The sequence below is a fragment of the Ostrinia nubilalis genome, chromosome 16, assembly GCF_963855985.1.
Source record: "Ostrinia nubilalis chromosome 16, ilOstNubi1.1, whole genome shotgun sequence".
NCBI classification, from domain to species: domain Eukaryota; kingdom Metazoa; phylum Arthropoda; class Insecta; order Lepidoptera; family Crambidae; genus Ostrinia; species Ostrinia nubilalis.
The window spans coordinates 12,152,501-12,174,901 of record NC_087103.1 but is presented as its reverse complement, the minus strand read 5'-3'; the positions used below and the strand labels follow the sequence as shown (position 1 = coordinate 12,174,901).

The 22,401-nt window shown below is 37.1% G+C and overlaps 2 protein-coding genes across 2 annotated transcripts in view; both read left to right on the top strand.

Annotated features, from left to right (window-relative positions):
- Nucleotides 1-17,693, top strand: part of LOC135079552 (protein groucho-like) — a 36,789-nt gene extending 19,096 nt beyond the window's left edge. Inside the window, exons 12-20 of the mRNA XM_063974203.1 lie at nucleotides 7,835-7,992; nucleotides 9,007-9,099; nucleotides 9,709-9,786; nucleotides 10,497-10,758; nucleotides 11,332-11,511; nucleotides 12,144-12,222; nucleotides 13,035-13,199; nucleotides 13,977-14,176; nucleotides 14,632-17,693. Coding sequence (XP_063830273.1) covers nucleotides 7,835-7,992; nucleotides 9,007-9,099; nucleotides 9,709-9,786; nucleotides 10,497-10,758; nucleotides 11,332-11,511; nucleotides 12,144-12,222; nucleotides 13,035-13,199; nucleotides 13,977-14,176; nucleotides 14,632-14,739 — 1,323 coding nt within the window. The 3' untranslated portion in view covers nucleotides 14,740-17,693. The remainder of the gene's footprint in view (nucleotides 1-7,834; nucleotides 7,993-9,006; nucleotides 9,100-9,708; nucleotides 9,787-10,496; nucleotides 10,759-11,331; nucleotides 11,512-12,143; nucleotides 12,223-13,034; nucleotides 13,200-13,976; nucleotides 14,177-14,631) is intronic.
- A 632-nt stretch (nucleotides 17,694-18,325) lies between these two features.
- LOC135079159 (uncharacterized) lies at nucleotides 18,326-21,132 on the top strand. Its single transcript, XM_063973746.1, has 3 exons — nucleotides 18,326-18,712; nucleotides 18,825-19,052; nucleotides 19,246-21,132. Exons 1-3 carry the CDS (start codon nucleotides 18,398-18,400, stop codon nucleotides 19,915-19,917), a joined length of 1,215 nt encoding a protein of 404 aa, XP_063829816.1. The 5' UTR covers nucleotides 18,326-18,397; the 3' UTR covers nucleotides 19,918-21,132.
- The last annotated feature ends 1,269 nt before the right edge of the window (nucleotides 21,133-22,401 follow it).

Here is a 22,401-nt window from a genome sequence, read left to right as displayed (position 1 = left end):
CAAAAAGAAGTGAAATCCCACCAAAAACATTCTGTAAAAAACTAGCCAAGTCTCGATGGAGCTGCTTGTTTATCTCTAAAAAGTAATGAAATCTAGACAAAGTCGTGCCAAGTCTATGGTTCCTTACTGCAATTTCTTTATTATTATAGTTAATGTTGTGTGACTTGGCCGTTGAAGGGTGACAAAACCAGGTGCTCCATGACACCATTGCACCAATCTGTCGCCAGAACTGCTACCCATTGACGATGGAAAATTGCCACGTAGACGTATTGCAAGGTAGACGTTATAGTGATAGGTATAGCCTGACCAGGAACATAAAAACCCTGGCATAGAGACGCGTCAATTGCATTTGATAGTGCAACACTGAGTACAGTCGTACCTGTGTTAAATTAATAGGCTAACTTTATGTATCAGGATTCAGGATTACGGGCTAATTTGATATTTTCATAAATTAACGAAAAAATATTATTATAGGTAACCTGATTTAAATAAATTAAATGAAACCATCAATCGAGCTAGTAGAATTTATTTTATTATTCATCAATAATCAAATTCAGAACTTGAATATTCAACTGCAATGTCTGCTCATGAACGCTTCAAACTCGGTACTTCTTTCCCAATCCCATAAAATTCAACACTTAGAAAGTGACAAAAATTTTTAAAATAGGTAGTTGAAACAAACCACAGCTAATTTTCATAGTGGACTGTACTATACGATAAACATGTCAGTCAATTTGACAACCTTTGTCGAAAACATTATTCAATGAAAATATTGTCCGAACCCTTAGAGAGATGGCGTTGGTGTCGCCACAGTGAAATCGACTCCGTGTATTTTTGTTATTTAAAAATATTTATACATCCAATATGATTATAAAATCAGTAGTGTTTTATAGAATTTCGTTTGATAAAGTGCCACAGACGTTATTACAATGATATCTCAAGGGATTATTGTTTTGGTGCTGATGTGTACCCGGTGATAAATAGTGACTATAAACGTGAATATTACGAGTGAATACTTACAATCTCGGACATAAACTGGTGTGGAGTGAACTATTCTAGCACTTAAACTCAGTGAGTGAAAACATTTTACGTGAAAATTGTTGATAAACATTATTCGTACGTTAATTTTTCAAATGACATGTAAACACAATCAGCTGATGAATCATTATGGACTAACAAGACAGTACACCGCTGCTACTCACCGCTAGATGACACTAGTTTCCATAATAATATTGGCGACATCTGTTGATATTTGTGGAAAGCGGATTGCTGTTTTCGACAACGCACAGTGACCAGGACACTCATATCGTAATTTTGCTACTGACCAGAAGAGGTCGCTACTTGCCATACAAGATCTTCCAACGACAATAAACGAACCTCGCTACTCACCACTAGAGGTCTCTGCTTGCCATACAGTAGATACAACAACAGCGTGACATCTACCAACTTGGAATTGTACTAACTGCTACAACATTGTGTGCATTCAGATAGATCACAAAATGTCAAAACCCACTAAAAAAGATGTATTAGTGACACGCAGGAGGGCGCTCATCGTCAAATGCCACAAATGTAAACAGAAAATTGACTCAAACGACGCCGTACAATGTTCGTTCTGCCGCAACTATTTTGAGTTTGATTGTATCGGCTACTCGGAAAAATTGCATCGTCTCAAAGATGCAAATACAAAAAAGAACTGGAAGTGTAACTTATGTTGCAAAAAAGCGACGGAGACCTCTACACCAAATCCTACATCTTACGTGACGCAAAGGAAAAAGGACACCATCGCCAGGTCAAAAAATACTCCTCCCCCCTGTCTGACCCTGTCGGAGGCTGCACCCGGGTCCCCAGAATCAACACCAGCGAGCGTGCTCTCAAGAATGGACTGCCACCGGGGAACACCTTCGGGCATGTCATCACACACTCATGAACAACTATCACAGTCGCCGAACGGGAGCGTTGCATCACAATTGTCATTCGAATCGCCCATCTCTAATATGATTAATGACTCACTAACGCAGGAGACCCTCGATTCATTAGATAAACCACTATCAAAAAGCTTGGACTGCACTGTGACCGACCCAATTCCAATAATTGAGGAAATGAAAGAGACTATCACTTTACTGCGGTCAGAGTATGCCATACTACAGAATGAATTTGATAATACGTCTCTTGAAAATAACAACCTTCGTCAGCAACTTAGCAAATTAGCAAAAGAAAATGATATGCTGAAAGCATTATGCCAATCTCCACTAAATGACAGTCATGCAAGTCACTGCTCCAAAAAAAGTAACAGGCGCTCAACATTACAGTCCGAGGCTGTATTTTCGATGACACATTCTGAACCTAATTCAACTGTCGTGCAGACACTCAGCGATAAAATCAAGACCTTACAGAAGCAACTAAAATTCGCTGAAAAGGAGATACTGAATCTGAAAGAATGTATCTCTTCATTGGAACAGAAATTATCACATGACTCACAAGAGACTCTTGGAAGAACGAAAAGCACGAATATTGAATGCTCAAGACTTGTTGACGATAGAAAACGGATATTCATCTTCGGAACGCAACGCTGTAATGGTCTATCGGCTGCCTTAACGCGTGAACGGGAACACACACAATATGAAAAATATAATGTTACTGCACAAACAAAGCCGTACGCACTATCCCCAGATGTATTAAGTAACGTATTTAATTTAGAAGTAAATCCTAGCGACAAAATAATAATTTGTATTGGGGAAAACGATTATGATAAAAAAATTACAGCTGCAAGCTTACACAGATTAGTTAAACGCTTTATTAAACATGACATAATTGTAGTAAATATACTGTCGAATAGGTACTTAAACTTAACTGATTTGAATCACAGTATAAATCAAATCTGTACTGAATATAAAAACTGTCACTATATCAATTGTAACTCTAATAATGTCTTTCAATTAGCAAAATGTATCAATTATGTAATCGACTGTGTTGACTATGAACACAAATATCTCGACCCTAAACAGCTGAAAAAATATATAGTGCGCGGTATGCTAAAAACTAAAAACATTGGAAAAGAACATCGGAAAGGTACCATTCCATATTTCTTTGCTCGAGCTCAAACTAGAAATAATAACTCTAAAGGTCCTGAGCTTATCGAGTCATCGCAATTAACTCAAACTACTTTGCATCAGTTCTTCCCACAAATAAATAAAAACAATTCCTTTCGTGCCTCAAAGCAATAAAACTAAAAGTCGTTTCAATATAATGCATCAAAATATTGCCAGTATACTATCAAAGCAAGATATTCTTGAAATAACCTTACAGGAACTAAACAAGTCTGGTAATGAACCAGATTTGATATGTCTCTCTGAAACCTTTTTGAGAACAGGCAACGAAAAATATATAAATATGATTAACTATGAGTTGGCATCTTCATTTTGTAGGGATAAGCAAAGGGGTGGCACATGTATACTAATAAAAAAAAAATATACTTACCGAGAACTGACTAAACTAAAAACGTATGCAAGCCAAAAAACTTTCGAAATTTGTGGAATTGAAATACCTATGCATAAATTGATAGTCATATGTATCTATCGGACACCCACATCAGACCCAAAAGTTTTCTTACATAAACTAGACCAATTACTGTTTGACCTATTGAAAAAACATAAACGTGACACCAAAATTGTCTTAACTGGCGACTTTAATATCAATACCTTAAAAAAAAGTAGTATTGCGAAGTACTTTGGTGATTTATGTCGTAACTATAATTTGAATATACATATTAATGAACCAACTCGCAAAAATTCGTGTATAGACCATGTGCTTAGCAATATTAAAGATGCCACTGCTGAAGTACTCCCCTTGTTTTTATCAGATCATGACACTGCACAGCTTTTGAGTTTTCCGGTTCGTCGGTCTTTTATACCAAGGTCATATGCGATACTTAGAAAGGACTACAGTTATGAAAACATTCGCAAGTTCAGGGAGTGTTTAGATAGTATGACTTGGAGTCAAATATACGCAAACACTGATCTGAACGCGGCATTTGTAGAGTTTCATGATGAACTTTGTCTTTTCTACAAGCTGTGTTTTCCAGACAAGAAAATTAGGATAAATCAAAATCCCAATAAAAACAAACAAAAATGGATAAGCAACGGGCTAAAAACTAGCTGTAAAACAAAACGGTCATTACGTTTTAGATACTATAAAGACAAAACGGACAAAAATAAAAACGAATATACAAAGTACTCCAAAATTCTAAGAAAATGCATAGACAATTCAAAAAAGAATTCTAATATGAAATATATAAATAATAGTAAAAATAAATGTAAAGCGACATGGACAATAATTAAAAATGAAACCTGCTATTCCAAAGTAGACGATGACATTTCTGAAATAAAATTTGATAATAAAATATTGACTAACCCACCTGACATAGCTGCGGCTTTTAATAATTATTTTATTGAATTGACTAATTATAAAAATACGACAACGACTAATACACAACAAAATCAAAATACCAATACCATGTCAAACACAATGTTTCTTCTTCCAATGAATGAAGATGAAGTTAAAAAAGAAATCATTGGTCTAAATAACACAAACTCCGAAGGTTTTGACGGAATCTGTACAAAAATTATAAAAGAATGTACTGAAGGACTTGTACCAATTCTAACACATCTTATAAATCTCTCATTTTCAATGGGTATATTTCCCGAGTTGTTGAAGCAATCCATAGTCAAGCCATTGTACAAAAAAGGTGCAAAAAATGAGGTAAGCAACTACCGACCAATTACGTTAGTTCCAATACTATCTAAAGTTTTCGAAAAATGCATGCATCGTAGATTAATGAACTACTGTAACACGTATAACATTATTAATAAAGCACAGTTCGGTTTTCAGAAGGAAAAGTCTACGACATTAGCAATTTTTACTCTAGTAAAAACTATATTAGATAATCTAAATAACAGATATCTAACTACAGGACTTTTCTTTGATATGTCAAAGGCTTTTGATTTTGTTGACCATAAACTTTTATTAAAAAAACTACAATCGATAGGGATAAGAGGACCCACTCATCAGTGGCTAAAATCCTACTTAAACAATCGTAGTCAACGCGTAGTTGTCAGCAAGTTAGTAGAGGACGAAGTAATACCTTACGTTTCGGACTCGAAAATTGTTGAGTGTGGTATCCCTCAAGGAAGTGTCCTAGGGCCTCTTTTGTTTATTTTATATATTAACGACATAACGGTAGTGACAAATCATAAATGCATCTTATTCGCCGATGACGTATCTATTATCGTGACATCTGAAAATAAATCTATACGTGACCATGAAATTGACATAAATAAAACAATCGACAACGTTATTAAATGGCTAGACATAAATAATTTAAAATTAAATCTTAATAAATCACATTTTATCCAATTTAATCAATCCAATCATAATCAGTCCAATTTTAAACTGAATATTGACAAAATAAAGGAAATAACGTCCACCAAATTTTTGGGAGTAGTCATAGACCAAAACTTAAACTGGGAATTGCATATAGATACTTTGTGCAATCGTATAAATAGCTTTGTCTATGCCCTTAACAAAATCAGGAAGGTGACAAACTTACAAACGGCTCTCACTACATACCACGCATATATAGCTTCCATTTTGCGTTATGGGATAATTATGTGGGGAAATAGCACAAATAGACAAAATGCGTTTATAGCTCAAAAAAAGTGTATCCGAGCTATCTGTGGATTGCCGCCCGGTACGTCCTGTCGAACAGTTTTTGTAAATTTAAACTTACTCCCGCTGCCGGCACTGTATGTTTTTGAAATAGGCTGTTTTGTGAAGAGAAATATCAACCTATTTATGAAAGCAAGTGACAGGAACACAAGACTGAAACGGGATCCTAACAGACTTGTGTTAGACATTATTCCAAGGTCAGCCAAATACATTAAAAGTTGCCTAACAATGTGTACAAAGATATATAATAATATCCCTAATGACATTAAACAATTAAATATTAACCAATTCAAATCAAAATTATATAAATGGCTTATTGACAAAAGAATATATGACATTAAAGATTTTATTGACATCAAAACCTAATATTAATGTATGTAAAATTAAATTGCTATACTTATTATAATATAAATAATTAATTAACTGACTGAAATGTAATTTTGCATGCTATTTGTAATGGCGAAACATGTGCACTACTGAATTCTATATATACCATGTAACATCTTTATATACCATGTTTTTACGCAAATAAAATTCTGATTCTGATTCTGATTCTGATTCTAGTATTTCTCTTCGACAAATACTTTAACACATTGTGAACCACTTTTCTTTCACGACTATAAAAATATTTTAGCAATTTAATTCATAAAACCAATTGCGCACATTTAAAATAAAGTTTGTTTACACTTAGACAGGAATAGACTGACATACAAGGTGACATGTCAATGAAGTTTTCAGTTACTGTTGCCATTAAAAGAAATTAGTACCATTAGTTTTCCGCAACATGGCGAGGGTTTTTATGTTCCTGCCCCCCTAGACAAAACGCACTTTTTGATCGAATCGAAAATCGAATCCGTCAAAACTCCATACAAAAAAGGGGCTTTTCGACCACTTTTCGACTGGTTTGCGATTATAATTTGCACTTTGTCTAGACCCACAGGTCAGGCTATAAAGGATGATGGGCACTTTTCTATGGAATCTGGGCGTAAAACCAACAGAAATGTAACTACTATTATTTGTTAGGACTTAATATCAGAAATATATTTTCATATAAATAACTACCAAAAACTCCCGGGTTTGCTCGGAAATTGACATAATGTGTAATAGTAATAGGTGCTTTATTGCGCAAACAAACAATATTATTAATTAATATACTTATCTACTTACATTTTAAATACATTAAGTTATTTATCCATTATTATGTCCAACAGTTCAGGAGTGGGGCCAACAAATGGTATATTTAAACCATGTTCTACATTATAAGCGACCATACATAGGTACCATTTAGAGAAATGACATGAACACAGTCATGTTTCAATGGGATTTCTACCAGTTAAGTTGTAGTGTTGTCGCATAATCGATAACGGATCGATTATTAATCGATATTGCTAAATAACGATTTATCGATTACAATTCGATTAATCGATTTTATTGATTACCATCATTACTATCATTTGATTGTTAATTCAATTCCTTATTTTCAGCAATATAATCGATTATTGCAATCGAATAATCGATTATGATTTATTCGGTATACATACTTACTAAATCGATAGAATCGATAGTAAGATATGATACAATACTCTCAATATGGTCGACAAAAGCAATCTAATTGACCTAATACTATTTTTATTACCCTAATGTGATGTGAAATACTATGGAAACTTTGCATATTCAACGACCTCTATCTCCGTATCCCCGCGTATTTCAGGATTGTTGTCATACTATGAAATGAAGTAATAGTATTAAGCTTTAATTTAGTATACTTTTTGTTTCTGTTGGTTTAACGCCCAATATGCCCATCATCCTTTATTTACAAAATTTTGACTTAATGTATTTTTTTTAGGAAATATGCTTCTAAAACTGTTTTTTTTATAAAATCACAAAATCGAATATTTCTTCGAAACTAAACAAATACAACTACTAGTTCCTTCATCAGTTTTATACATAATAGTAATATCTAACGATTGAATTAATAAAACAGGGATGTCCGCTTCTAAGCCAAAATAAAACACTGTGCATCGTTACCGTTTTAAAAAAAAATTAAGATGTTTTTACTCTCCTTGAATTACATTTATCCAGCCCCTAAAATACATTTTTCTCTTGTCAGGAGAAACCCGGAACGCCAGGTGCTAAAATGGGGCGGGCTTCCACGCCCACGGGATCGGGGCGTGGCTACGGGTTCCCGGGGTACGCGGGGTACCGCCCGCCGCACCCCTACGACCCGCCGCCCCATCATAGGACCAACGGGATCGCGCCAGCCAAGCCGTGAGTACAACACTATAAAGCCCGGTCTGTGAGCACGTAGAATTTTGTCCAATGACCCCAAGCTACCCATCCTTATCGCTCGCGCGTAATATTGCTGTCGCGACTGTGCGACGGGCGCCCGCAGTGAGTATGCGAGCGCTATAGATCGTTTCATCCACGAAGAGGTGTCCCACCATTCTTCCGCTAATGTTTGAGTGTTATCGGTGCACGCTCAATGAGGGCTATCGTTTTTATACTTAACAGTTGGCACCCCTGGTGATTGACAGGACCTTACTCTACAATGGCGCCATCTTGATGAGTGCAAATGCGATAGTCCTCCTACCACTTTAGCGCTCACAAGTTGGCGCCACTGTCTTCGCTACTAGCAAGTGACAGGACCTTACTCTACAGTGGCGCTAACTGGTGAGGGCTAAAACGATAGCCCTCATTAGCCATGAGTGCACACGCACACTACAATAATGACGCTCGGATCTAACTCCCCGCACCCCGCGCTTCCCTCAACCAAAAATTGGTGGGACGCGTCTTCGTGGATGAAACGATCTATATGACTGCAGCGCTTAACTGAGTCAGTACCTGAGGTACTGGGAACAGCACGGGAGTGTTTTTTGTTACGTCAAATGCCAGCGGGAGTTCAGATTTGTATGCTCTGTCACGTCATATGTCAAAATCCTTCCTTGTCCGTAGTATCTTAGTATCCGTGGTCCACCCTGGACTGCGGGTCTGCTTCGGTATCCTCAATTCACCCAGGTGAACCATAGGTCAGAACAAGTGGCCGTTGTCTACTCAGGTGAACTTGTTAGGTGTACTACGGATCAGGAAGGTCCCTTGCCGCTTCCATACCTCTGGCACTGTCTCAGTTAAACTCTAGGTCTGTATAGATACTCTCATTTGAACGTCTACGATTTCTGCAACGCTACCCGCATCTAGGTAGGAATTCTCACCACTCGATGTCATCATTATTAATGGAAATTTGAGTAAACAAGATGGTTGTCTATAAACGGGGTAGGGGCGTAGCTACGGGTTCCCGGGCTACGCGGGGTACCGCCCGCCGCACCCCTACGACCCGCCGCCCCATCATAGGACCAACGGGATCGCGCCAGCCAAGCCGTAAGTACAACACTATAGCTGTAGTGCTATGGGAACAGCACGGGAGTGTTTTTTGTTACGTCAAATGCCAGCGGGAGTTCAGATTTGTATGCTCTGTCACGTCATATGTCAAAGTCCTTCCTGGTCCGTAGTATCTAAGTTAGTATCCGTGGTCCACCCAAGTGGACAAGTGCCCGTAGTCCACTCAGGTGGACTTGTTAGGTGTACTACGGATCAGGAAGGTCCCGTGCCGCTCCCATACCTCTGGCACTGTCTCAGTTAAACTCTAGGTCTGTATAGATACTCTCATTTGAGCCAAAGGACGTCTACGATTTCTTCAACGCTACCCGCAAATAGGTAGGGATTATCACCACTCGATGTCATCATTGTTAATGGTAATCTGAGTAAACAAGATGGTTGTGTATAAATGGGTTAGGCCCAGTTTTTTTTATTCATAGTTAAAATAAGTAATTATTAAATTTTGTAAACAAATAGTTAAAAAATGTACTAAAAGTCAAGCTAACCATTTTTCGTAAAAAAAAACTTCTGATATTTAACCACTTGTCATTTGACATCTGTCAAATTTAACTATTGGTTATTTTAACTATGAATAAAAAAACTGGGCCTTAGACGGGGCTACGGGTTCCCGGTTCACCCCTACGACCCGCCGCCCCATCATAGGACCAACGGGATCGCGCCAGCCAAGCCGTGAGTAGAACAACACTTCATCATCATCGTCAACAGCTCTTTACAGTCCACTGCTGGACTATGAGCCTCCTCCACTATAGTGGAGGGTTTTGCCATAATCTCCACGCTTGGCAGGCGGATTGGAAATTGCAGTTTAAAAGTTTTTCAGAGAGCGCTTCTGCCCGTTCTCTGTTTGATGTGTAGTCCCTAAGTCGCCTCTTACGACACCTGTGGCAACAACACTTTGGAGACTCTCATTTCAGCTGAAGGACATCCACTACTGGACAAAGGCCTCCCCCAAGGATTTCCGCAACGCTGCCTGCATCTAGGTAGGAATTCTCACCACTCGATGTCATCATTGTTAATGGAAATCTGAGTAAACAAGATGGTTGCGTATAAATGTATAGATCGTGTCATCCATGAAGACGCGCCTCATCAATGTTTGGTCGAGGGAAGCGCGGGGTCAAAATCAAAATCAAAATCAAAAATAGCGTCAAAATATATACATAAATACATACATATAATTTATATAAAATGGATGACGAGAGGTAAGGGAGGATAGGAGAGGATAAGGGAGAAAAGGAAAGAATAAGGGAGATCAAGACGACATGATGCGTTCAAGAAAATGTTTGCGCACAGAGTGTTTGAAACAAACTTACTAGGAGCCTGCCTGATGTCGACGACTCAGCATCTTAAACATAAATATAATTTAAAACTAATTTATCTTCCAGAGCGTACTCATATCACACATGTGGCGGGCCTCTTCAGCCCGTCCCATTCCCGGCCGACGCGCTAATCGGCCCGGGAATTCCCCGGGGCGCGAGGCAAGTGGCTGCCTTGCCTCACGGTGAAGTGGTGTGTGCGGTGGCCCTATCGCTAAGTAATGGGGCCCGACACGCATATACTGGAGGCAAGGGGTGTGTTAAACTATGGGATATCACGAATCCGGTGTCACCTACAACGCTGGAACCTCTTTCACAGTTGGATTGCTTGGTGAGTTAAGTTATTGATCGTTGTTCACTTTTAAATTAGTCACCTCATACTTGGCGAATATGATTTCATTTGCCTTAATTTTATTTGCTTGTTTTACGCATTCACCTAAAAGAACTGGTGCTTTAGTGAAAATAAGATAGCTTCTTATCATTATTCCAAAGATTTCTATATGCCGCTAAATAGGCTGCTCTAGACTGATAATGCTCACAAATTGTGATTGTTATCACAATCTTATTTAGTCCATTTACTAGCAAGAACAAGAGAACTAAATGCGCCATAAGGCCTGCAAAGTTTATAGTCGACTAATGCCCGTTTTTACCATCAATCTCTAATTTTGAAGTGACCCCTATGAAAACAAAATTGCTGTTATGTGTTACCATGCATAGGGGTCACTTAAAAAATTGGAATTGATGGTGAAAACGGGCATAAGACAAACTGAGAATTATTATCGTTTATTGAGAACGATAAAACGTTTTCATGGTTTACATGCGTCTTTTAAAGTATAAAAATTTTATATGATCTGCACAGCTTTTCGTGTTTCTAGAAGTCTGAATTATTCCAATTTCATTTCAGCAAAGAGACAACTACATAAGATCAGTAAAGCTTCTGCCGGACGGGCGGACCCTTATTGTAGGCGGGGAGGCGTCCAACCTATCGATATGGGACCTCGCGTCGCCCACGCCTCGTATGAGGGCCGAACTGACCTCGTCCGCGCCTGCGTGCTACGCGCTCGCTATCAGTCCCGACTCTAAGGTAACATTGTTATGTGTATGTATTGTTTAGACAAGAGTAGGACCCATATTGTAGGCGGGGAGACGTCCAACCTATCGATATGGGACCTCGCGTCGCCCACGCCTCGTATGAGGGCCGAGCTGACCTCGTCCGCGCCTGCGTGCTACGCGCTCGCTATCAGTCCCGACTCTAAGGTAACTTATTCTTACGTGTTTTATAACAGGAGTATCTGCATCTTTTTTGTCACATTTTGCGAAAAGGGGGAAAACGGAGGAAGCTATGTCACAATATAAATCAATAGGGCCACCGAAATGAGAACGAGGCAGGTTATTACTGGTACTGATCAGAACTGAACAATGGTAGGGTTAATACTGGGACGTGTAAAAGTGCTTTTTTTAAGCCTATTTACAGAAATAAATGAGTTTTACTGAGTTTTATTTTTACTAAAGCGGAACGCAATCTGCCTATTCCGCTAGCTATCTTACTTCGCTTGAAAAACACTTACTCGTCACAGCCTGGCTTGACATTATAAAATCAAATGATTTTCTGTTTCAAAATTAACTATGCCGACTGTAATTTTGCAGCCAGCTGGCTATTCTAATTCGGTCTGTAACAAGGCACATTATTTGTAAAAACAATGTATCTTTTTATAGGTATGCTTCAGTTGCTGTTCAGACGGAAACATAGCCGTATGGGATCTACAGAACCAAACATTAGTTAGACAATTCCAAGGTACGTAATATTTTATAATACTGTAAGTTTGCTACACAGCAGTTTGTCTTTTATCACAGCCCTAATTTTCTGTCTAAATACATCCATTGCTGGATAAAGATCTGTCCCAAGGATTTCCATAGCTATCGGTCCTGCGCTGTCCGTTTCCACGAGCTTTTTGCAACCATGCGGTCAAGACTGCCCGCTACGATCGTGATATACATTTTAGACGACAGGGGGGGGGGGGGGGGGATTTTACCGCTAGCTGAGTCACGGGCAAAAGCTAGTTATATGGCGCAAGTACACAGCGGGAAATTGGTCGAGACGTATAGTGTAAACACGCACATTAGTTAGTTTCGCCGTGAGTCGCCTATACTTCGGTGTGCTAAAGCTTCGTCTCGGTCAATTTTTCACATAGTGTAACGGTGCAATGAGGGTTTTCGCGTATGAAAAATCCGCCAGATGACAATACGTAGACGCGAGGTCCAAATGCTGCATGATTGGTTATTTTTGACATGACATTGACAGATATGTCAAAATCCACCAATCACGCAGCAGTCAGACCCCACATCCACGTCCCGCCATCTAGCGAATCTTTCATTTTTATTTTATTTTATTTTTTTATTTTATTTATTTGGGAAATCAACGGCGATACATTACTGGTAATATTATACATTAGTATTGAATAAAACTTACAGCTAATTACAGATTTCCACAGAATATCATATTGAGTTGGAAATGTCGAATCGTTTAGATAACCACACAACCATTATTCATACGCGAAAACCCTCATTACATAAGATTATTATTGATCGTCTTATTTGTGCCCCCAGGACATACAGACGGCGCGTCGTGCATAGACATAAGCCCGGACGGCACGCGGCTGTGGACCGGCGGGCTGGACAACACTGTGCGCTCGTGGGACCTGCGCGAGGGCCGCCAGTTACACCAGCACGACTTCAGCAGCCAGATCTTCAGCCTGGGCTACTGTCCCACCGGTCAGTAGTTTACCAACCCTAAACGTCATTTAATTTCGATTATAAGAATTTTAGACTAGGAGCCGGCTGATTTGTGTATTGAGTACCTAATAACCTATATTTTATAAATAAATAATAATAAATAATGGTTGAGTCCCGGGAAAGGACGTAGGATAGATTTTATCCCGGTTTTTGAAATATGATAAAGATTTTCATCATCATCATAAATCATCTGAAAATTATAAATAACTTGAAAAAATCGAGTATTCGGGTAGCCCTAGTGTGACTGCCGATCCAACGAGCTACAGTCGCACGCGGCGGTTGTAAACCATGTCCAATAGTCAGAAGCCGTGTCCACACTAGACGTCACCGCGTGCCATGCGAATCGCGTGCCTGAGAGCTTCGCATATTCGCATTACACACGTCAAAAACCAACTCCGTTTCACTGGTCAGGCGTAAGAGATGTAAAAATAACCCTGTCCCCCCAGTAACAGAACGAACCTTAAAACTAGATTCAATGTCAAGCATAAATTGAGCCATTTGATTGGTTGAATTCCAATATTAAACCAATCACAGAACAGAATTTATGACGACACGATATTGAATTGAGTTTTGAAAGTTTATAGTATACTTAAACTTTTCATTTATTCATAGTGGATGGTGATGATGGATGGTCAACAGTTCATTGATGGTGGGCCAAGTGTTGGAGGTTTGGTTACTGGTGACATATACAGTCGGTAGTCAATACATACCATTAGCATTTCAAATACAAAATACTAAATACCCATTCCATTCCAGGTTCATGGCTCGCGGTCGGCATGGAGAATTCTCACGTGGAAGTGTTACACGCGGGCAAACCGGACCGCTACCAGCTGTTACTGCACGAATCGTGCGTTCTGTCGCTACGGTTCGCCAGTTGCGGCAAGTGGTTCGTGTCTACAGGGAAGGATAACCTGCTAAACGCGTGGCGCACGCCGTACGGTGCCAGTATATTCCAGGTGAGATAACTAGATGGTAGTGTTGCTGCATAATTGATAGTGTATCGAATTAATCGATGGTTCAAATGGGACTCAAAATTATTAGAATCAAAAAGTCTATTCTAATTTTCTAATCTTGTGAATCCCTTATTGACAAAATTAGAATAGACTTGTTAAAAAGTATTTACTTATGTTCTTGCTAACCCCTGAAAGTATGCTAAATATTGAGAGGGTGTTCACCACAAAAGACCAACCGCTATGACGGGGATCACACTCTTGCGTCCTCTTAAATCTGGAATCTCATGTTTTAACCGTTGAGTTGGGTCATATCAATTACTTTATAGAAAAAAAGCTCCGGTGGTTAATGTCCCTGATAGCTCATTAAATTAATTAATTTTTAAAGTCACTTGAATTTGAACATTATTGCCAACTAAACTGAGTCATAAACAGTACTAAAATATTGTATTTTCTTTCAGTCCAAGGAGTCGTCATCAGTGCTCAGTTGTGATATATCGGCGGACGATAAGTTCATAGTGACGGGCTCCGGCGACAAGAAGGCAACAGTATACGAGGTCGTCTACTGAACAATCTCAAATGAACTTGCGGTCCAGTGAAGTGAGATTGGTTTTATACTGACGGTTGGTGTTGGCTGTTCGACTTGACAAGGTCTGGTATATCGAATAAATAACGAGTTTGAATTTAGAACTCTGGAATGGCTGAGTTTGAATTATGAACTTGGGAATGGCTGAGTTTTGACTTGAGGACTCGGGAATGGCTGAGTTTGTTGAATCGAGAATGCCTGAGTTTGAATAAAGGACTCTGAAATGGCTGAGTTTGAATTATGAACTCGGGAATGACAGATTGAATTAAGTACTCTCAAAATGGCGGAGTTTGAAAAAGGACTCAGGAATGGCTGAATTTCAAAAAAGGACTCGGAAATGGCTCAGATTCAATTAAGAGCTAGAGAACAGCGGAGAGAATTCGAACGATTGAGTTCATTTTGAATTTATAAGTTGAATTGTTGTTAAGGATTAGTTTTTATTGTAAGCTTACCACATACACTCTAGCAGCAAATGTGCGGTACATACTTTTTTTTTTGAAAATTTTACACGTAGCGTAGCTTAACAGAACTGAATTTATAAAAAAAGGTTGTAAGTTAATTTAAGAGGTAAGAAAAAAGAGCATAGCTCTAATTTGTCATCAGCCAATCCCAACCACGTTAATTTAAGTGTAATTTTAATGTAACTGATAGAAATAGATCAATGTTGCACCGTTAAACATTAATATTTTAGTGTTATTGTATATTTTTATAATGAAATAAGAAAAAAACATTTTTTATTATTTTTCCATGAGTTGAGTTAGTTTAGGGTCCATTTCTTACAATTATTAAATTATTTTACAGTCCAATCATCACAATGGACTAACGTGACTATTTTAATAACGTAGATCTTTAAAATCGTATACATATCTTTATTTTTTCAGTATATTTTCGAAGATTTATTGTAAAAAAGATACCATAAAACTATTAGGTCCCTAAGTAAACACATTATGAAAAATTTACATTAATAGGACTTCATTTTATTTGATAGATTTTTTTTATAAAAATAAGGATGTTTTAAAAAAATGCTTTACGGTTGATGTTTCTTTTCATCGACAAACTTCACGTAGAAGAAAAACACGCACACACGCTTTTAGTGGATTGCGAGAGAATATCATGAATACGGAACCCATCTTAAGCCAAAACAAGACAATGACCACCGTAATTTAGATCTTATTGATTTGAAATAAAAGTGAAATCTATAGCAATGTGACATCTAAGGTTGCACCAACACTGTGGCACAAGATGGCGCCACCAGTAAATGTCAACATTTTTCACTTGTCATTCTGCTTTAGACAGATATTTTTTTTTTAACATTTCTTGGAGACCTGTATTAAATCATCAATTTTACTAGAGATATATCCTTAAAAAGTGGGTTCCATATTTAATTAACAATATCATACCATACCAATTTGTGAAATATGTTCGCGAAGAAAATCTAAACCGGTGCTGAATAGGATAGTCGACTAACTTTGATCGTAACAAAATGAACAAGATTGAAAATTCAAGCTCGAACCTCGTTATTCCGTGCATTACTCGAACTAAAGTCCGGTCGTCGAGCAGATTGAATTTCGTCCAACGGCCCTAAGCTACCCATCCTTATCGCTCGCGCGTAATTATATTGCTGTGGCGCTCGCACACTTACTGCGGCCGCCCGTCGCACAGTCGCTACAGCAATCTAATCACGCGCGAGCGATAAGGATGGGTAGCTTGGGGTCATTGGTCGAAATTCTATCTGCTCGACGACCGGACTTTACACTATTTTGGGTTGCCGTATGAAAAAAAAAGTTAGTCAACTAACCTATTTAGCCCGAAATGTACTGAATACTCGGAATAAAATCATTACTCGCTTTATCTATTAATGAACTGCTCTGTATTTAAGAAAATCTGTGATGCATCCAATTTATTTGTTCATTCTCAAAAATCTAACATTCATTTTGTAAAATTAAGTACAAGAATAGTTCCTTGTTGTTTTAGTGTAAAAATTAACATTTGAAATATTATATTCGAGCTTGCAGATTCAGACTGAGAGGTGAATGGGATGTGAATTAAATTATTAACTTTTAATTAGAGATTTGATCTTTTTTTTGACGATTGGTAAAATGTGCTAATGATATATGACGATTTAATAATCATTTTGACCAGAAAAAATTGAGAAGCAAAAATGTATTACTGATATTATTTCTATTCAAAATAGTAAAAAGGTTGTGGCCAGCAAATTGAGAACTAAAATCAATGACAAATAAAATAGTGATGTAATATAACATTATAGCAATAATTTAGTTCACCATTCACTGATTTTAGTTCCACAATAAGCTGGTTGTTAAACTATTAGATTTTAATTATGAAACCAGATGTCTAAGCTTGATCTTCATTAGATAAGTTGTTCTCGTTTGACTTGTTTCATGTTCCAACCGAACAAAGGTTCATTGCATTTTATGAAAACTTTAGTTGTACGATTATTTAGCCCACATTATATTATATGGCCAGCCCTGATATGGAGGTTTCTCATTAAGAAATTATTAGATCTTATCAAAGTAAAAATGGTATAAATGAAAATTGGACAGAAATCTATAATCATTTTAAGTTTCAAAACATCACAATACAATGAATTTTTTATTTCGTACAAGTTTATAGTTCTATAGTTTATTTATTTTCGATACAATATTGACTGTTGACATGAAGAATAACGTATACTTGGTATCGTTTATTTTTTCTTGAGTATTTTATAGTAATAGAAGTACCTAATGTACTTAACAACTTGAATTCCAGTATCTGTATGGTTGTCAATGATCTGCAAATTGTGATATTAACTCTCCAGTAAACAAGCAATGTAATGTTTTTATGTACACGCTACATCGGATTTGACTGTAAGCGACTAGTTGTTATTTTCATGCAAAATTGAATTGTATTACTTTAATTATATTTATTATTTCGATATGTGGTAATTTTTATTTTCAACACCCCTACAATTCCCAACTCATGTTCATTGCGCAAACATTTTTGAAGACCTCTGTGTGAAGTGTGAATTGATCTGCTACATATTAAAGGACAATGTTCATTTCTGGCCTGGCGTGGACAAGTTGCTAATGAAAATATGAATTTGGCAAAAATTTAATTATTTTTAAAGTATTTTCTTAGTGTAACTTTGTATCAATTTACTTAATTAAAAATCCAATTTTAATAGTACTTTAGGTGATAATTACAACTTTCTGTCTTTGACTCTGAATTCAGTGTTGCCAAAATAAATCCTATCGGTAATAATCGATTCAAATCGATTGTTTTTCGAAAATGAAATCAAGTGTATTTTTTTAATACTGATTCATTAAAATGACATTAAAAAAACTTTTTAATATGGGAATAACATTTACCATAAAATACTTTATTAACTAAATGAAATACACTTTATTTTGGATCATCAAAAATACGATCGATTTTTATATCGATTTATTTTTAATTATCACTACATAATTAGCATGGCAACACTGAAACACGATAAAAAAATACTGTCAAAAGCTGTTTTGCTGTTTATTTATTATTGTCCAAAGAGGATATAATTCACTATGTTATTGTCATTCGCTTTGTATTTTTCATCGTGAGTGTTGTTTGAGTGTTTCCCTTTCGACGACTTTATATTTTTGACCATGGACCTTGATGCTTCCCTTCCTGACGACCCTGGCATACTCTCGGACCCCGAATCTCGCTCAACCGATGACCATGGCTCACTTTCGGATAACGAACCTTGCTCAAACGCTGACCACGGCTTACGTATGGACTCCGACCCAAGCCCCAGTGTTGACCCCAGCCCGATTTTGGATAATGAACCAGCAATTCCTCAATCTCATGAGGAGCCTATGAGATGTATTAATTGTGGAGCTGACGTGACGCAGAGGAGGCGACATAACCTAGAGCTTATTCAAGTTCAGACGGTTATACGTCAGTGGATAGCTCCTCAACTGGTAAGTTATTGAATGAGTGTGTGGATTTGTTGAATACCTTTTACAATGTTTATAATCAACCACTTTTACTGTAGATAACCATAATCCTGATATAACTGTGATTTTTTTTTAGATTGATGACAGCAGTGTATGTTGTCACTCATGTTGGACCGTGGCTCTGCGCCAATCAAGGACAAATATGTCAAATGAAGAACCAACAACTAGCACCGGTCACAGACGTAATGTCTGTGTTAACTGTGGATGCTCGTTGTTACGAAAACGGTCTCATAGGCTGCATACTGACACAGAAAGAGAATCACGTATTCGAAATGTGATAATGGAACAGATTTCACCTCGTCAAGTAAGTATTGTAATGATTATTTTTATTAATATTTTATGAAAGACATTGGCTTGATATATTTTAACAAAATGTATGTTTTGTTCTATACAAATACTTTACTGATAAATAAACATTGACTTGTCTCACATCACATCTCAACATTTTAAAGAAAAATGAATTTTGAATGATACCTTATTTGATTTCTTTGTTTCAGCTGCGGGGATCTGACCAGATATGTCATCCCTGCTGGCAGAGAGCTGATCGAGCTGCTAGACATGCTGCGGAGCCCCAACAAGCACATGATGGGACGAGAATTCATTTGCCCTTATATTCAAGAGCATCGGACACTCAAAGTCATTGTTTTTTCCCCAAGTGTAATTCAACACAAAGATTGGCTGTTCCCATTTGGCTGAGGGTAAAGTTGTTTAGTGAGTATAAGTTTTATGTACCTCAAAACTGCAGGATTTGTGTTTTCCATTTACACAACAATAATTGGGAAGTATTATCTGACATTCCTCAACCGATACATAGTTTTAATGCTGACCATATACAAGATTTTGCATCTTTTGTTAATGAGAGGCCGCTGATGTTGGATTTTTCAGAGGTAGAGAGAATGTCAGATGAGCTTTTACATTATTGGGTTGGACTAACAAAAGCCAAATTCGAACAGCTCTATTCGGAACTACCAAGACTTGGAGCTATGCGTAATGGTAAATTGGCACTTGGTGCATATTTACTCAAGTTGAGGACAGGAGATAGTGATAAAAGAATTTCGACACTTTTGAACATATCCAGATCTAAGCTTATGAGATTGATGGGAAAAGCTAGGAATATTTTAAATGAGGATTTTGTGTCCAGATACTTAGGGACAGATAATATTAGATGAGGATGCAGGTATAATACTGGACATAATAAATCAAAAAATGTACACTGACAATGTATTAGCTGATTTTGTTATACAAAATAATTGAAATAGACGGCGGGCTAGGGTTTCTGCTCGAGCTTTCTCGAACTCGAGAAAACTCGAGAAATTTGGCTTCATTCGAGACGAGAAAAAAATCACTGGAGCTCGAGAATTCTCGAGTTTCGATTTAGAAGCTTTAATATTCTGTTAAGCCTATTTTCTTAGACAAAAGCTAGTTTTTAATTAAATAAATAATAAATAATAAATATCCTTGGCCAGTCTAAAAGCCTGGCCTAGTCTTTCCTTTTTGAACTGATTTGATTTGCAAGTAATGATCTCAATCGAAACTAAGTAATAATGTTCACCAACGAGTATGCTATATTTATTACCTATGTATTTTTATCTCTGACTGATTTAAAGACTGAAAAATTTGTTAACTGTCTATTACGTTAGGTACTAGTGCCTCCTTGTAAAGTTAATTCAAGTCGTTATCTTTAAGAACTTTAAACATTTATTAAAAAGTTTTTTTGGTTTATAAAAAAAACTATTTATCGTAATTTGTTATTTGGACTTGTGTTTTTGGAAAACAAGTGATTTAATTGTTGCTCCAGATTTTTATTGCTATTTATCCTTAAAATACACGCGACTTTATGACTTTTGTTATGATTATTAGTTAATATTAATTATGAAAGAAGATTTAATTTTTTGTTACTTTCCTTGCCAAAATAAGTGGTACTAAATTCTAATATTGATTGTTGTGCAATAAAAGTAGGTACTTATATTAGATTAAAAAACCTGTGTTTTTATTAAATTTCAACCGATTTCAACAGTTTTCATTAAAAGACTCGAGACCCGAGAAAACTCGAGACTTTGGCCTCGAGAATTCCCGAAACTCGAGAAAAAAAATAGGTCGAGAAATCAGAAACCCTACGGCGCGGGCACTTTCGCAGTATAAATGTGAACATCGAAAATGTGTCATTCCCTAGAATGGAGTTTAGTGAATTAATTTTAATAGCATGTGGTACGTACCAGCTAAAACAGGCTCGATCATATTATGGGGAACATATCAGAGGCAACGGTTCCTATACTATTGAAGTGTGTAGAGACACAGCCAGCAACCTACTGAACGATTACCCTACACCTTCGGCCAGTTGTAGCTTATTAAGGGGTAAGATACACAGCAGGCACATAAGCCGTAAAATAGGGTAAACCACCCAATCATTGGCACTCTACCAATTTATTGGCATGCTCCAGTTTTTTAAGAAAATTAAGGTTTTTTGTAGCCAAACCTTATATTTTTTAGTAGAAATAGTACAGTAATATCATTTATTACTCAACTGGCTACACACGTTTTTTATTTTTTCAAACATCGCGGCGCATCAACCATTTGTTTGACAAACCGCGACCTGTGCGAAAAAAACAATCGAAATATTCGTTTTTTACTAAGGTAAGAGCTATCATAATCTTTTAAAAAAATGCAAATCTATTTTGTTGTCCCTATACATAATCATTTTGTCTTATTATTGAATATATTAACTGCCTTTTTAAAACATTATTTTATAATTTAACCGCCAACTTTTAATTATTTGTGGTGTGCCAACATTTGGTATGCGTAAAATCCGTTTATCCATTTTATTGGCACACATGCCAATAAAAGGGTATTTAAAATAATTTGAGTTTATTAAAAATTATACCTTGGTTGTCTCAAAATTGAGTTTAAATTGCATTTAAAATATTTTTTAACGTTTTGGATACACCAATCCAAATGTTGGCCCACTGCCAATTATATAAATCCATTTATTGGCACGGGTGTCAAACATTGGTTAAAAAGGTGCCAAAAAAAATATTATCTTTACAGCCACTTTCAAAGCCTTTCAAAGTCATATTCCACTAATCCCCGTTGACAATCCCCGTCAACGGGGATTAGTGAACTTTTTGTTTATTAATCCCCGTTAACGCCAATGGAGTTTACGATGGGGATTAATGAACTAAAAAGTTAATTAATCCCCAGTACGTTAAAAATTGCTAAAATCAAGTGGCAGTGGGCGGGGCACATAGCTCGTAGAGACGATGGCCGTTGGGGCAGGAAAGTTCTCGAGTGGCGACCACGGGCTGGAAGACGTAGCGTGGGCAGGCCTCCTACTAGGTGGACCGACGATCTGGTAAAGGTCGCGGGAAGAGCCTGGATGCGGGCAGCGCAGGACCGTTCATTGTGGAAAACCTTGGGGGAGGCCTTTGTCCAGCAGTGGACGTCATTTGGCTGAAACGAACGAACGTTAAAAATAAAATACTCATGTAAGAATCAGGTACCTTCTATTTATTACTGAATAAGAACTCACTTATTATTTTTATTATCAAATTACATTAAATTTAAGACTGATCACAATACTTAAAAAAAAATAACACTTACCTGATTAACCAAAAGCACTATGGATATTGAATCGTTATTCTCCATTCATCATTTAA

Coding starts and splice junctions, on each gene's coding strand:
- LOC135079159 (XM_063973746.1), top strand. CDS start 18,398: ATGGACCTTGATGCTTCCCTTCCTGACGACCCTGGCATACTCTCGGAC. Junction 18,713..18,824: donor AGTGGATAGCTCCTCAACTG/GTAAGTTATTGA, acceptor ATTTTTTTTTAG/ATTGATGACAGCAGTGTATG. Junction 19,053..19,245: donor AACAGATTTCACCTCGTCAA/GTAAGTATTGTA, acceptor TCTTTGTTTCAG/CTGCGGGGATCTGACCAGAT.